Source organism: Habropoda laboriosa, unplaced genomic scaffold (assembly GCF_001263275.1).
Source record: "Habropoda laboriosa isolate 0110345459 unplaced genomic scaffold, ASM126327v1 scaffold68, whole genome shotgun sequence".
Taxonomy (NCBI): Eukaryota; Metazoa; Arthropoda; class Insecta; order Hymenoptera; family Apidae; genus Habropoda; species Habropoda laboriosa.
This window is the reverse complement of record NW_017100195.1, coordinates 77,257-92,602: the sequence shown is the minus strand read 5'-3', so window position 1 is coordinate 92,602 and position 15,346 is coordinate 77,257. Positions and strand designations below refer to the sequence as shown.

General features: G+C 36.8%; 1 protein-coding gene across 1 annotated transcript in view; it reads right to left on the bottom strand.

Moving 5' to 3' along the window:
- LOC108570310 (mitochondrial sodium/hydrogen exchanger 9B2) overlaps positions 1–15,346 on the bottom strand; it is a 131,485-nt gene that overhangs the window by 70,030 nt on the left and 46,109 nt on the right. Inside the window, exons 3-4 of the mRNA XM_017932149.1 lie at positions 11,954–12,218; positions 1,618–1,818 (exon numbers count right to left, since the gene is read on the bottom strand). Coding sequence (XP_017787638.1) covers positions 1,618–1,818; positions 11,954–12,218 — 466 coding nt within the window. The remainder of the gene's footprint in view (positions 1–1,617; positions 1,819–11,953; positions 12,219–15,346) is intronic.

The following is a 15,346-nucleotide window of genomic DNA, read 5'->3' as shown; positions in this document are numbered from 1 at the left end:
ATTTTACAAGTTGGAATATCTTGAGGAAATTTGAAAAAATTACTCGTAATGTTATTGCATAACTGTTATTCATAAAGCACATTTATCATGCGAAACAACGCATGCGGAAACGTGGACAAAAAATTTTCGCTGAAAAATTCGCCGGTGATCGCTGCAAAATTCATCGTACCAAATGTAACCAATAAATATTCCTCCACAAAGATTGACACTCAACACACACTTCAACTCTGTTGCACGGTTTCCCCAGAATAAACACCTCTTTCCACTACCGCGAAGCAAAACCAGGAACACGTGAAGTAATAAATAAAATAAAAAATCAAAAAAAAAAAAAAAGAAGACCGAAAACACGTTACAACCTATCTATTTTTCACTACTATCTTTTCGTTTCTATTCTCTTCTCTTTTTCAAGAACAGCACAAAAAAATTTAAATGAATCGAAAACCTTCGATCAAGTCGAACCCCGCGTCGCTGCTTCGCGTTATTGAGAACGGAGCTTCGATTGAATACAAGGCAGCAAAAAAATATCGTACGACAAATCTCGTTCGTCGACAGAGAAAAAGGGGAGAGAAAGAGAGAGGCTTTTGCTTCCTGGTTTCATCGAATCAGCCCCATAACCTCGTTGTCACGGGGCAAACGTGTATCGAGCAGAGAGTCCGCAAATGGACTCTTTCCTCTCCATTTTTTTCATTTTCCTCTCTGGTTTTTTCTCCTTTTTTTCCTTTTTTTTTCTCGTTTCGCCGATAAATCAGAAACGACGAGAAAATCACACGGTTCGTCGAGCACGTTTAACACCGCGACGAACAACGCCAAGGACATTAAGAGGTCTATTAGATGGACCAGACACTCTCGAGGATTTGGCAGAGAATCGTCTTACCATAATCGGACCTCGAGAGAGCTCGACGCGTGGCCAATTTGACCAGATAAACGAGTCGGCCAACGGAAAGGTGTCAAGCTTGAAATTAGGGCGTTGCAACGAAAAGTGCTATTTTTCTATCTGTTTCTTTTTTGGCGGTAGAATTAGGGGATGCGTCATGGTTCGTGGCTCGGTGGCTAGAAAACTCTTATTTTTAGGGTTCAGTGATGCTGAATTATAGAGACGAAGAACTAGCTTTACGTTTTAATTTAAATCATAATAGATCTAACGGAGATATCAACTATCACAGAAATTAACCCTTTATAATACTATGTGATTTGAAAGTTATGTACCTATATTTTATAAGTCTATTGCCAGCAAATTTCATTATAATAATGTAGGAACCTAGGGAAAAATATCGAGGGACCCAACGGGAATCGAACCCGGGACCTACGGCTTAGCAAGCCGAGGTTTTGCGCGCTACGCCAACCACTCCCTCTCTATTCTCCCTTCGAGGTTTCCTGTTTAGGTATGGAGGCCCCGATACTACAATATCTATTAATCTTTGCTTTTAAAATTAAAATGTAAAATTATGTTGAAATTATAGAATCAGGATCAAAGAAAAATCGGGTTATAAAGGGTTAAATTTCGAGAGTTAGAATGAAGTTTTATCCTTTTTTATAATAGACTGTTTACAGGTATCGTAGAAGTTGCAGTCGTCAGATTAATCAGTGTTACAACGGATGAAATTTTAAAGTACTTACATCTCCCTTTTCCGGAACGTACTTGGCCAGCCAGCCCCAAAGGATGCCAAATCCCAGACCTCCGACGATCGCGATGGGACCCTGAAGGATCTGGTACCACAGTGCATCGTGGGAAAACATGATACTCTTTATGATCCCGTGAATCGCGACCGATGCTGCGTCATCGATTCCAGACACGGCGATGATCAAGGTCGGAATGCCCTGCGAAAATTAATAAATGGTCAATAATGAAAAAAGAAAAAAACCTTTAAAAACATTATACTCTTATAAATAGTGTCCGAATATTGGTGAGAGTAACTGTGCGTCAAATTTGGGATGAAAAAGTGAAAGGATTTGGGAGTTGATAGAGAAATTTAATTTTCTATACAACTACAGAGAAGATATCTTATTTTTTAGCTATGGAAATAGAAACGCATTTCAAACCTAAGCCACGTTACGTTCCCCAAGCTGGCCAAATAACGAAGAAAAGAATCATTGGCCATCCCCTAGAAGCAATCTTTTCACCGAGTTTGATCACCGCGAACATCTTCCTGACACGAATTGACGGCTTCCGTATTTCTCATTCTCATCCCCCCGCCGCCGCCGGCAAATCTGGCCTTATTTTCCAACGGCGCCTACCAACATCCGTGATTCGCGAAAATCTCATTATCGGCCGCAATCAGATTCCTTCGTGGCAACTTCAAAAACCATTAGGGGAACTTTCAGCCGGAATCGTTCGAGGTCAGTGAAAATAATCCTCTGTCAGATTGAAATAGGAAGGGAAGAGGAATTGAGAAATCGAGAAAAATGAAACGAAAGGAATTAGGAGGAGGGTGGAGAGAGAGACAGAGAGAGGTTCTAACGAGACCACATTCGTGATTCTTTCGAAAAGCTATCCAACCACGATGGCTCGTACGGGATTTAAGTTCGACGATCATTGTCGTGGCTCTCGAATCGAATCGCGGTGAACTGGTCCCTCGATAAACGTTCCAGCCAGTCAGCGATTCTTGGGACGCTTTTATTTCGACGCATGTTTCTCTGGTTTACGGTTACTCGAGAAGAGATACTGCATGTTTCTTGGATTTTCAAGCAAAGTAGATCGATGTACTCTTTCAAACGCACGAACGTTTAACGAAATGTATGAAAATCGATTATTGGGTATTTAACGAATACGGTACAGTGCTGAATCAGAATTAATCCACGATTTGATAGAAAGTATGATAAAGAGAATAAAAGTAGCAGGAGACAACAAAGGCAAATGGACAAAATATTAGTATACTTTCGTATAACAAAAATTATTACTATACAAAATTGTAAACATGGTATCTACAGATCTGTTTTTATTAAATTCATTGTATATTGTTATTAAAAATGAAAGAAGTGTTTCTTTCTAAATATGTAAAATACTCGACTATATTATTTTAGTCGTTTGTACCCGATTATTTAGTGTAAAATATAGTATTTCAGTGATAACTTAGAAAAATCTTCGAACACTATCTAAACTTGCCCTTCCAATCGTGTATAATATTTTGGTTAATTATAAAAAAAAAACTCTTATTTAAAATTATCACTACGTTAACCCTTTCGTGACAGAATTATTTTTCCAAAAAATTTGCCATTTACCCATCGATCATCATCTCCAGCGGATACTAAATTCACGTCAATTTTTCTTCGATTATTTAAGTGTAACATGTCAAAAAAAAAAAAAACTACTAAATCTAGCCTTTTTATTATACCACTTTGCTCCCATAAAGAAATGCTTGTACGACGATACGTATCTGGAAAACACTCCGAATTTCCACCGTACTTTCGCATATCTCAAGACGGTCGAATCCACAACAAAGCGACTTCAATTTAAACATAAACCCAAACAGTAGAGACGTCTTTCCTCGCATCGCAGTATACTTCTCCGCGAGCGTAGAAATTTCCTCGAGGAACGAGTTCTGTTTAGGAAAACAAGGAAGAGCATCTTTCCCATAACTCAGTAGTGAAAAAGGAACGAGGATAGAGAGAAAGGATTCGACACTTTTTCACAGAGCTACCGATCTTCCTCTCGCTCTCTCGTTTTTCTCTCCACTTCGAAACAATGACCGTATGAAAAAGCTCCCTTTGATCTCGCGGATAATGCGAATTACCTAGCACATTCCCGACAGAACGTTCAATTTCTTTTGGGCAGTGCGCGCGACTTGTCCTCCGCCACAGGCCGAGAAATAAACAAAAAGCCCCGTCTAGATCTTTCAGCTCATGAATATCACATTCCCGGGAGTGGCCTTTGCACTCTTCAAACAGCTTCCACTCCATTTTCTAAACTGAATTATTTAAGTCCCCACCCTCTGCTTCATCTCTCATCCGAAGCTCACTCTTTCGTCCATCCTCGCTACTATTTCTAACATTATCATTTTAAGTAGAACTGCATCGTTGCACCACGTTAAATCTGCTCCGTTGGTAGACTTCCGGTCTATGGGACCGTTGCAACGTCTGACACGCGGATTGTCCTTAATCTTCTGCTAACGTTTCTTATCTGGTGAGAATGTTCATGGTTTTCCAGATGCTAGTTCCGCCGGTTAGTGGAAATTAGTGTGTATACTATTAGGTGTACGAATTAATTTGGTGCCTTCTTTCACAAACTTCAATGTCTATTTACCAAAAATGAAAGTCACAGTTTGAACTTCCAAAATAATCTCAGTTATTTTTGGATACGAATTCTTATAATTTGTGCACTTAATAATACATATTTATTTTGTAAATAAAAAAATACTACACAATACTTTGAACACCTTATAATCGTATACTAAAAATTCTTTTCGATCGAATTTATATCTTCCGAGAAAAAAATTTCCGAAGAAAACCACCTTTATCCAGGCTTGCAAACGAGAATACCTGCTTAACCCTTTCGTCACTGAATTCTTTTGGGAAGAATTTCAGGTTTTATCATTCGATCATCGTGCGTGTAATGCATACTAAATTCAGGTCAATTTTTGTTAGAGTATTCAAGTGGGATTTATGTGATCACGAAAGGATTAAATTTCAAAGAAAAATAAAATAAACAAATGTGTGAAAGAAGGCACTTTGTTTGCCTAATTAAATTGTTTCATTATGTACACTACATTTTTTTTAATCGAAAATAATTGAAGCTCCAACCAACATATTTGTTAGTTAAATTAATACCTTACGAAAGATCTGTTTCTTGTTCGTACCAGCATGTAGAATAGTTTCTAATTAATTTAACAAGAAATCAATAGTTTAGAAAAAGATTGTTCGACAGTGTGTTCAATATGCACATTCGTCGTTTAACCTACTTTACGTGTCGAGTAATCATACACTTTTTATTTTCGTCTGCAGTTTTCAGGGAATGTAGGACGCTCGTCGTCTGAACACGAAATATGTTTTTTCGACAACTTCGTTATTTCTCAATGCACTCTTGTAATTAATAGGAAACGTAATGTGGATCATATGCTGATGAAGTGCCCTTAATGATGCCCGCATGCTTGAAACTCACAAAAATATGCGATTCCTCGCAAATTGTTGAAATACTTGCAAATAATTCGTAGATTGAAAGATTGATTTAATCACAATTATATTTGAGTAAAAAAGTAAGTATTGCCCATTTTTCTAATTATCAACAACATCTTACAATTTATCCTTTAAGCTACCTAATATTTATATTTATTTCCAATAATACGCAATATTTGATTAATTTTTCACGCGCAGAAAGATAAAACGCGTTGCTCTAAACAAATCGATACACATTCCATTCTTAACTTTCCACGATGATTAATATTTTATTGTTCCTTTCACAAAGTTGATTTACAAAGTTTTGCTGGATTTTCTCGCTCCGAACAAAGGTCGCAATTTTCATTTTTATTTCTGCCACAATCTAATTTCTTTCCCTCGAAATAATTCCTAATCGAGAATTTGCATTAATCACGCAGTAAAGAATATAATTATTTCCTTTAATACTTTTTCCTTGTGAAATTTCTTACTAATTTCAATTTATTAATATTTCTTACCTCTTACAAATTTCATTTGATTAATATGTAAAATTAGAACTAAAAAAATTACTCTTCATACAAAGAATATTAATAATTTTCGTTAATACTTTTTTCTTCTTACAAAGTTTCATACTAATCTCAATTTATCAATATTTCTGTGCTAACTTTCACGAATGTAGTTTGATTAATACTTAAAATATGACAGAAGAAAATTATTCTCCATTCAAAGAATATCAATAATTTTCTTTAACACGTTGACTGCCAAGCCTATTTCGAAGAAATCTGTTCTAAACGCAAATTAATTTTTATATTATGACTTTAATTTTAATTGTTTTCTTGCAAAAAAATGCATATCATTAAAATTTGCTCTTATTGTCTTGTTTACTTTCATTTTTTTATATTTCGATAATCTTGTAAAAAGTAATAAATAAATCCTTTTCACGACGCTTTTTTGTTAGTAATGAACCTTTAACAAACGCCCATCCCACAGAATTCCTATGCGTTTACAACGTCTTAACACGCGGTGGGCACCGAAAAGTTATACTGTAAAAACGAGATAACTCGTGGTGGGCGTCTACCAGCAAACTCTACCAGATAACTCGTGGTTGGCAGTCAACGTGTTAATATTTTTTCCTTCCTATAAAGTTTCATACTAACCTCAATTTATCAATATTTCTCTGTTACCTCACGAATTTAATTTGACTAATATGTGAAATTTGACCGAAAAAGAATTACTTTCTATACAAAGAATATTAATAATTTTCTTTAATACTTTTTCCTTCCTATAAAGTTTCATACTAACCTCAATTTATCAATATTTCTCTGTTACCCCACGAATTTAATTCGATTAATATGTGAAATTCAACCTAAAAAGGAATTACTCTCCATGCGTCAATATTTCACAAGATGATCTCGATTACCTCGCACGATAAACCAATATCAGTCGAAATTCGTCAAATCGGTGCTGGCACACGGGACAAGTAGTCACAGGTCGTTATGGTCAGACGCTTACGGTACTGAATTAGCCATTCATGGAAATTCCCTCGCGCCACTCCAAGATTTGATGAATACACCGATTTGTCAATAAGAACTGTTACTGACAGGCCATTCTGGAGGCGAGGATACGCCTTGCGAATAAAGGCTGTCGTCTGAATATCGATTACTCGGCCATCAACAGACGATATTTTTGACAGCCTTTATATAAGAGACCGTTCCAAGGATCCCCCGATCCACGTCACGGATTGTCTTTCTCGCGACTACCCAGCCTCTTTCTCCTTCGCTTCTCTTTTATTCTCCGTGTAAATAAACGATCGAGAGAGTTTCCGCGATGCAAACACGGTAAACTTTGTTTCGAAACTTTCGGAAGAGAAATTTCTCCAGATAGAATTTTCGATCTTTCGTAATTACAAAATCATTTTTCATCCCATTTGTCGAAATAGAAATATTCTGATATAAATGTGCAATTTAATTTTTCTGCTGTACTTCGATTTTTTAAGTATTTAAAACTGAAGTAAATTCTCTATTCTGAATATTTTCTCTGTTGTGACAAAGTGAACATTTGTCAAAATAGAAATATTCTAATGTAAACATAAAACGTTAATTTTTCTGCTCTACCTTGATTTTTGAAATATTCAGAGCTACGACAAAGTGAACATTTGTGAAAATAGTAATATTCTAATATAAATACGAAACGTTAATTGTTCTAGTGTGCTTTAATTTTTTCAAATATTAAAAATTGAAGTAAATATTGTATCGTGAATATTTTTCAGTTTTTCTTGGATTAAGAAATAAGTTTAAAGGATGTTTTGCTTTCTCTATTCAAAATTAATTTAGCAAGAGACAGTGAATTTTTGTATCGAAACTTGACAATAGAAAAAAAATGCAATCACGTCCTTTAGGAGAAACGATAATTCACAGTAATAATTCTACTTTACCTACAAACAGTTTCTACTTTTAATTTCAGTTTTTCGTGTTTCTGGTGGCAAGCAATTGTCGTAGACGTCTGGTTAATGGCAGGGTAGAATGTATACAGTAAACTTCATCGATAAAGATCTGGTTAAACCCAGCCGCCACTGTAATCTTCTACAATTACGAAACGCTGTTCGAGCTGTAATCCCATCTAATTCGAGGAAAATACAGGCCCTCGAATTTAGGAGCATTATACTAAAAACTCCGTGGAAATGTAATTGCATCATTGTCTCTTTTTAAATTAATTATTCTGAAAGTACCTGCGATTTTATCATCAAATCATTTTACATTGCATATTTTTAATGTTAACTTTCAGAAACGACAATATTAATTTTTTCCGATTACCAAATTAGAGAGTAACATTTTTACGATGAATTACGAAAGAAGTTTCTTGATAATCGAAAATTTCTTTTGTTCGTTTCTGAAATTTTAATAATACAGCAGCTGGTTACATTTGTATCTTTTAATTGTTTGCGAAAAAAAGTTATCCAACAGTTCCAATATCGTAATATAAGAATCCTTGGTCCAAGTTCACCGGCACTCCTTATCAATTTTACTCTCACGATGTTTTCAATGACTGTCGTGTAACTATATTTGAACTTCTCTCGGTAGGAGCGGAACTTTTAATTACTTGCAATTTCAATAAAATTCGACTGATATCCTTCGAGTTATGGAAGTTCGAAAATGCTTTTGCAACTTTCAAATCTTACACTGCGTCGAACTTAAGTCACCTTCGAATCTTCCTTTCTACGTAGGTGAACGTGAAAACTATTTGGAAATTTTTAAGTATTTTGTATATTGATCATTTACGAAAAAATTTCATTCAGTTTAACTAAAAATTGGACTTAATTATCAGAGAGAGAGGGAAAAACTTGAAGAGCTAGATTAAATAAAAATATTACAACTTAATATTCCAAACTGATCGAAAATATTAAAATATCAAATAACAAATTTTGCAGTTAATACTTGTCATTTACTACCTAATTTAATTGCCAGTCAAAGTAATCACAATTTAGTACCAAATTTCCTGAGAAAATCATTTTTCCTGAAACTTCTTTTCCTACAAATTTTGGCCCTTTGATTACTAATTTTGAAAAAAAAAAAAAAAAGAAAAAAACGTAAAGTTTGTAATATTTCTACATTGCACGAGAGTGAGAATGCAAATTCCACGAAAAAAATTGTCATTGGCCTGTTAATCTCACGAAAAACACATTCTGAAAAATTCCATGGAACTTTCAAGCAACTTCATCAAATTCTGCTGCGAAAGATTGCAGATATTTAAACCTAGAATCTAACTTAGCAAGCACCTCGAGCTTTCTGTAACCTGTTCCACCATGTTCAGCCTTGACCAGTCCCAAATTGAACACACTGGACCTCGTCCCCAGAGATTTCGTCGAATCCAGCCACCAGTGTAACTCGCCACAATTACAGAGTGCTGTTTAATCCGCGATCCCGTCTAATTCGCCGGTACACTACTCTCTTCCTCGAATTTATAGTCATCGGTACCGGGGAAACGTTTCCACCCTTCGAGCTTTCGAATCGGCGTCTCGTGGTTTTCGTATTTTATCTAAATAGCCCGACCGCTCTAACAGACCACGCAACAGCGGGGTTCTCTTATTTCGATTGTCCAGCCAGCTATTTTCTTCCACTTGCTCTTCCTTTTTCCAATCGATTATGGCGACGCGACGAACCGTGGCCGAGGAACATGAGTCAGAGCAGCTTGACCGCGATCCAACTAATTTTGCTATCGGGGTTTTTAGTCGCGAACAAGAGAGGATCTTCTGGAGATCAGGTGTTAGTGCCCGTGGTTGTGGCGATAAACTTTCGAGCCTTGTAGATGCTTGCACGATGTTGTGCCGTCTAGATGCTGGTTCGAAGGACCACCCAAATGATTGGGACTTGTAAAAACTGTTGCTTCTCCTTGTTCGTGGTGGTGGAACGACTACTCATGTGCCGTCTAGATGCTGGTTCGAAGGACCACCCAAATGATTGGGACTTGTAAAAACTGTTGCTCCTTGGTTCTCCTTGTTCGTGGTGGTGGAACGACTACTCGACGACTCAACTCTCCGACGTCGCGTCTCGGACGTCTGTGAGAGGGACTTTTGTTGGGACACACTGATTGGTTAATCAGCGTGTCTAATATCGTCTTTACCGCCCTTCCAGTGCGCCCTTAGCGCGCTGTCACCTTGGAAGGGTGGGAGACGGTCGCGAGGGGTGGGCGGAAGGTCCCAAAAATCTGGAATTTCCTCCGGGTGACTAATCGGCAAGCGGACCGTTACATACAGATGTGCCTACAGATGTGTGTATGTTCGTAGGCTATTGAGCGCGAGGGACACAAATTACTAAAAATCTAGCAAAACAATTTTAGTGACCCTCGCAGGATGTAATTAGACCCGTGCAAGCAATAAACGAAAATCCTCAACTCAAAAATAACCGTTTCTACAGAAAACCTAAAATCAGGTTACTATTCTTCGTACGATCTTTCGCGGTATTTTTAGCGTTTCAGAGTGTTTGATCTTGAGACTGTTTAACGGTGTTAGATTTGGTAGTTTTGTAAATATGAGAAGAGGAGGAAGAGTTGTTAAAGTTTTATGGACGTCTGGGTTTATTTGTGAATGATAGTAAAGCTAGTAAAGCGATACAGAACGTGATACTTCTTTGGTTTCTCGATTTTTTTTATTTCGTTAGGAAAGTAAAATCAAAAAGTTGGGTGTGAGCGAAGATTCAGTTCTAGTGACTGAATGATAGGCTGAGATGGAGAGATGATTGATATTGAAATTAATTTTAAGGAAAAGGTTTGCTTCAAATTTTTTACTTGCGTTTGGTGGACAGTTTGCGTGGAAATTCTGAGTGATAAATTTAAAGTTGAAACTTTATTTATGTGGATGTATGTACAAGAGTTTATAACGCTAACAATAAGCGTTCGAGTTGGAATTTTTCTTAGCAGAAGTAGTGCCTAACTCCGCAAAATGAAATTTATTAAATTTATTTTATTTATAGAAAATGCAACACTTAGTCCCTTTAACTCTAAGCGGCTCGATTCTCACGCAACAACCTCCTTTGCGCTATTAACATCAATCTCGGTCAAAACGACTAATTCAATCGGAACTTTCGACTCTCGTTCGCGCAACACTAACACGCTCAGTTAACAAAAGCCAAGAAACTCTTGTGAAAAGACGAAAAATAAAATGAAAACACCGTTGCATATTCAGACGAACATCTGCTGGTGGACTAAACCTCGGGGGATTACAGCTGTAGCAAACCGTTTTACATTCTAAACACAATTCCAAAGAAAGCTCCCGGTGTGGTAGTCAGTTTAACAGACTCGTAGTAACGTCAGTTCACGAAGAAATAACCGGTTCTTTTCTCTCTTAACAGAGGGACTTGCCACCGAGCTTGCTGCAAATTTTTCCCGCGTCTGGTCGGGCGCAATTGCGCCGTTGACGAACACGCCAGATTACACCGGTGTCCAAAAGAAATTTAATTACCGTCGACGCGTATTCGTGGGAGTTTCGTGCGCACGCCGAGAGAGTATCACGACCGACGACGACACAGACGCAACTTCGCGGTATCGCTTATGAATGCAACCCCCCTTTCTTTGGATGGAGCAAAGGGACCGCCGTTTTAGCGGTACGTCTAATTTGACACGTGAAATTCACCGTAGAAGTTTCGCGTTTGGCGAGTGTTCGAACGGAACAGGAGACTCGAAGAATCCGGAACTAAAGCTGGAACGGCGTCCTAACTGTTGTTCGGGAATAGTTTCCTGAGGAGTTTACATCGAGAATAATATTATAGGTTGCACAGAGCTGATATTGGGTAATGAGTCATAATTTGGGATGTTCTTTCGAGTTCTTGATTTATCATTTGGAACGTTTCTTGCGCACAATTTTATTGAAAGAGAGGTGCATAGGAATTCTTAGGTTTGCAAGTGTTTGCTAGGAAAATTGCAATCATTTGCTAGGAAACACAGAGCGATGCAAAAGTACAGTAGGGAACGCGGGAAATACAATACAAATTTAATTAACTAAAAATTCCAAAATTACCAATTCACAATCTGTATGTTCATTTTTTTTTTTTTTTTGATCACATCATACGAGGTCCTATTGTAACACACTTGAACTCAGTAAAATAGAAGATTCGCGCGAGTGTTTGTCAGAGCATGCTAGAGTTTCAAGTGTGATCGAGGAATACTTGGACCAGAGAGATAGAAATGTGAACGAAGTATTCAGAGCAGAATATCAGGGGTGCGAAAAAAGAGTGTTTGGGTTAGAGTGCTTGAGATTATAGCGAACGAGCTGGAGGTTCGTCGATACAAGTTTTTATTCCATCGCACAAGTATACTGTTTAATATTTCTAAATCAATCGCACGTGAGTGAATTTGTGCAAAATTATCTTACCTTGACAACTCCGTAACCCTTGGCACGTAACCTGAAGAGACACGGCACCACGACTGCTGGCGAAACGGCAGCCACCACACTTCCGAGCAGAAAACCCCATATCCAGGGTAAACCGAGCAGATACTTCGTCAATGTGGCCACCACAAAAGCCTCGACGAGCCATGGAATTAAACCGAGTTTCGGGACGGTGACTTTCAACCTCTTCAGGGCGTTCGGATCCAGATCCAGACCGGCTCTGGTGAGGATAATGACTAGAGCGATTTTTCTGTAAAAACCAAACAGAAAGATTCGATTGAATTCAACGATACCGTCTGAGAACGATTATTAGAATCAACGTCTCTTGAAAATAAAAAAAGGAAAAATAGATATTGGCATAATTTTGTGCTATCGCTGCTCTGAAATTTAATATCAAACACCGTGAGTTAATTATGCACCAGTTTTAATAATTTTCAGTTAAGAATTTTGCAAAAAAAAAAGGTCTTGCAGAATGTTAAGTGAAATAAGAAATCGTTACTTTTCTATTATGCGTGAGAAAAGTGTCGAGCTGGTTTAATGTAAGACAATTTCCTAAGGGATGGTTCGTCGATTTAATTAAAATTGGGAAATTTTAAGTAAGTAATAACTAGTTACTTATTTTTTTACATCTCGAAGAGGAATATCCTTTCAAAGAGGAGAATATTGAAAGAGTATTCTGTTTCGAAGGAAGGGCTAACTTTCATCTGTGAAAAATTTCAAAATTCCGAAAAAGTGTCACAAAGACATAACTAAGACTTTTATGACACGTTACAGACGTCCACACAAATCAGCAAAAAAAAAAATATGCTCTTGTTATAATCATTTCATCGTCGTGTATCTTTCCTCGACGCTTAAACATCTTAACACTACCCTCAGAACGAACCATGCACAAGTAATTACCACACGGTCTAGATACGTTCCAGAGTGTTTCTCAAGCAAAGGGTTAATCCAACCGAGTATTCACTTTAACTTTATTCGAAAGGTCCGACTTGATCGTGAAGGAAGTCCAAGCAGATCTTCTGTCTCTCAGACAGGTCAGACGCGTTTTCGCTTTGAGGGTGCATCCTCTATGCCTCTGTCTCGAAGCGGAGGACCAGGTTATCGCTCGAGTTTGCGTTTCCCGGTGTAAATTCGACGTGTTCTCTCAAGATTGCCGATGCCTTGCAGGAGCATTCGCTCACCAGACCGAGGCGCAGCTTCTCTCTCTCTCTCTCTCGATCTTCGTCTCTCTTTCTCGCTCTCCCAGCGGGAAACTCGTAATAGGATAAGTTTCGGACAGGCCGACTCCGCGAACCGGTTTCACAAAGTTTCAGGCCATCTTTAACGATCCATGGGACTCAAGTTTTCGTCGAGTACATTCCCTGGCTTTTCCAGATTCGAACAAGCCCGCCGCGTTCCCGCGGCCTCGCTGATTTTCATTTGCATGGCGAGGGAAACGAACGAGTCGGTCTACCCAAGACTCGATTCGTTTCGATTGGATTGATTCGTAGATTTGCTGTTTGGTGTTTTTCATTTTAAACAGGGAATTAACAATGAACGAAAGTTTGTTTATTAGAAATATTAGGAAAATTTCTGGACAATTTGAACTAATCTAAAGAATTTCTTTTTGTGTAAATATTGAAATGATAATAAATAGAAAAATGAAATTAAGTAGGTGAATTATATGGAATTTAATTTAATAAAGGAAAATATTGAGAAAAGTTAGAAAAGTAAACGTTCATTGATAAGTGGACAGAAAATTGATATAGAATATTTCAAAGTGTAGAAGAAAGGAGTTTTCAACGATCCTCGAGAAGACTTTTCATAATGAAAATTGGAGTTGAGGTTTTTTGCAAAATTTGCCAAAGTGCTTTTCTCTGCTATAATAATACAGTAAAGTTAAGATGCTCGAAGCTTTTCTAATTTGCATTCATTTGATCTAGACTTCCCTCGATCAACATGCATGAGAATATTTAAAAACGTTTGACACGTCAAAAAGGGAGTGATATTTTAGGAAAATTTTTCCAACGACTGGAAAATTTGTAGAAAAGTTGAGAAAATTATACGAAAGATAGAAATTTTAGAATTTTCGATAGATTTACAGTGTAAATAATGTTAATTGTATGATAATGAGAATTAAACAGAGCACCAGTTAAAACACCTTAATTGACTCTCTTTTCGCAAGGTTTCTTTTTCCTTTTTTTTTCTAAAAAGGAGTAATGCATAAATTAAAACTTGGACGTTGCGGAAGCCTTAATCAATTCATTGGCTGTTTTGCAATTCAAAGGGTCTACATACAATTTAATACCTCTTCATTGTGAAAATGTGTTTCCGCCTGATGACTTAACTTTATACAGTTAAGTTGAAGTGAAATTCAAGAAATTGTTTATTACGAATTAAAAATCTTCTGTTTCACAATTGTACATAGAAATTTCATTCGACTTTAGAATTCTTTCAAATATTAATAGTAAGATGGTAATGAAAGAATAGAATTTAGGATTGAAATTCTCAATTCTTGGATTAAAAAATCTTTGAATTTTGAAACTTTCAATTTCTCAAATATTAAAACTTTCAATCTTTTGAATCTTCAAATATTTCAATTGCTTTTTCAAATATTAGAAATTCTAAATTTTCGAATATTCGAATTCCTAAATTTGCAAATATTCGAATTCCTAAATGTTCAAATATTGGAAATTCTAAATTTTCAAATATTCGAATTCCTAAATTTTCACAAATTTAAATTTTTCATTTTCAAATATTGGAAATTTCTAAATTTTCAAATATTCCAATTCCTAAAGTTTCCAATATTACAATTTTCAAATTTTCAAAGATTCGAACATCGAAACTTTCGTATCACGAAATTTTCAAATTTTCGAACATTGTCCCATTATCAGTTTTACAGATTACCCTTAAATAAAATTCTTCCAGAGGGAGGGGGAAAGGATTCAGGAGATACATTTAACATTTAATTCGAGATTTCGCCTCGGACAGGACTTTAACCATACTCTGTCCAGTATTTTCAAGCGTTCCAGCAACGAGAAAAACTTTCGCAGCGGCGTTCGATCAGAGCGAATTGAAATTCAACGAGGTTCTTACGCCTTTTTTTTTTCTTTGGCTCGCTTCCCCCTTACAAGCTCGACAGAATTTTCGAACGAAATCTGAATTCTGTCACTTCTTGGCCCTGCCTAAACGCTGACTGAGGAATAATATCTTTTCCACGATAAACTTACAGGAAGTTACACGAACGGAAGTTCAACTTGTACTAGTTCGACAAACTAAAACCATGGTATTGCATAATGACACGTTGAAAGAAAGAAATTCTGCACTGATTGTCACGACCATTATTTTAACCCTAGAAATTATTTTTAATATTTAAGATTTGAATATTTTTAAATTATT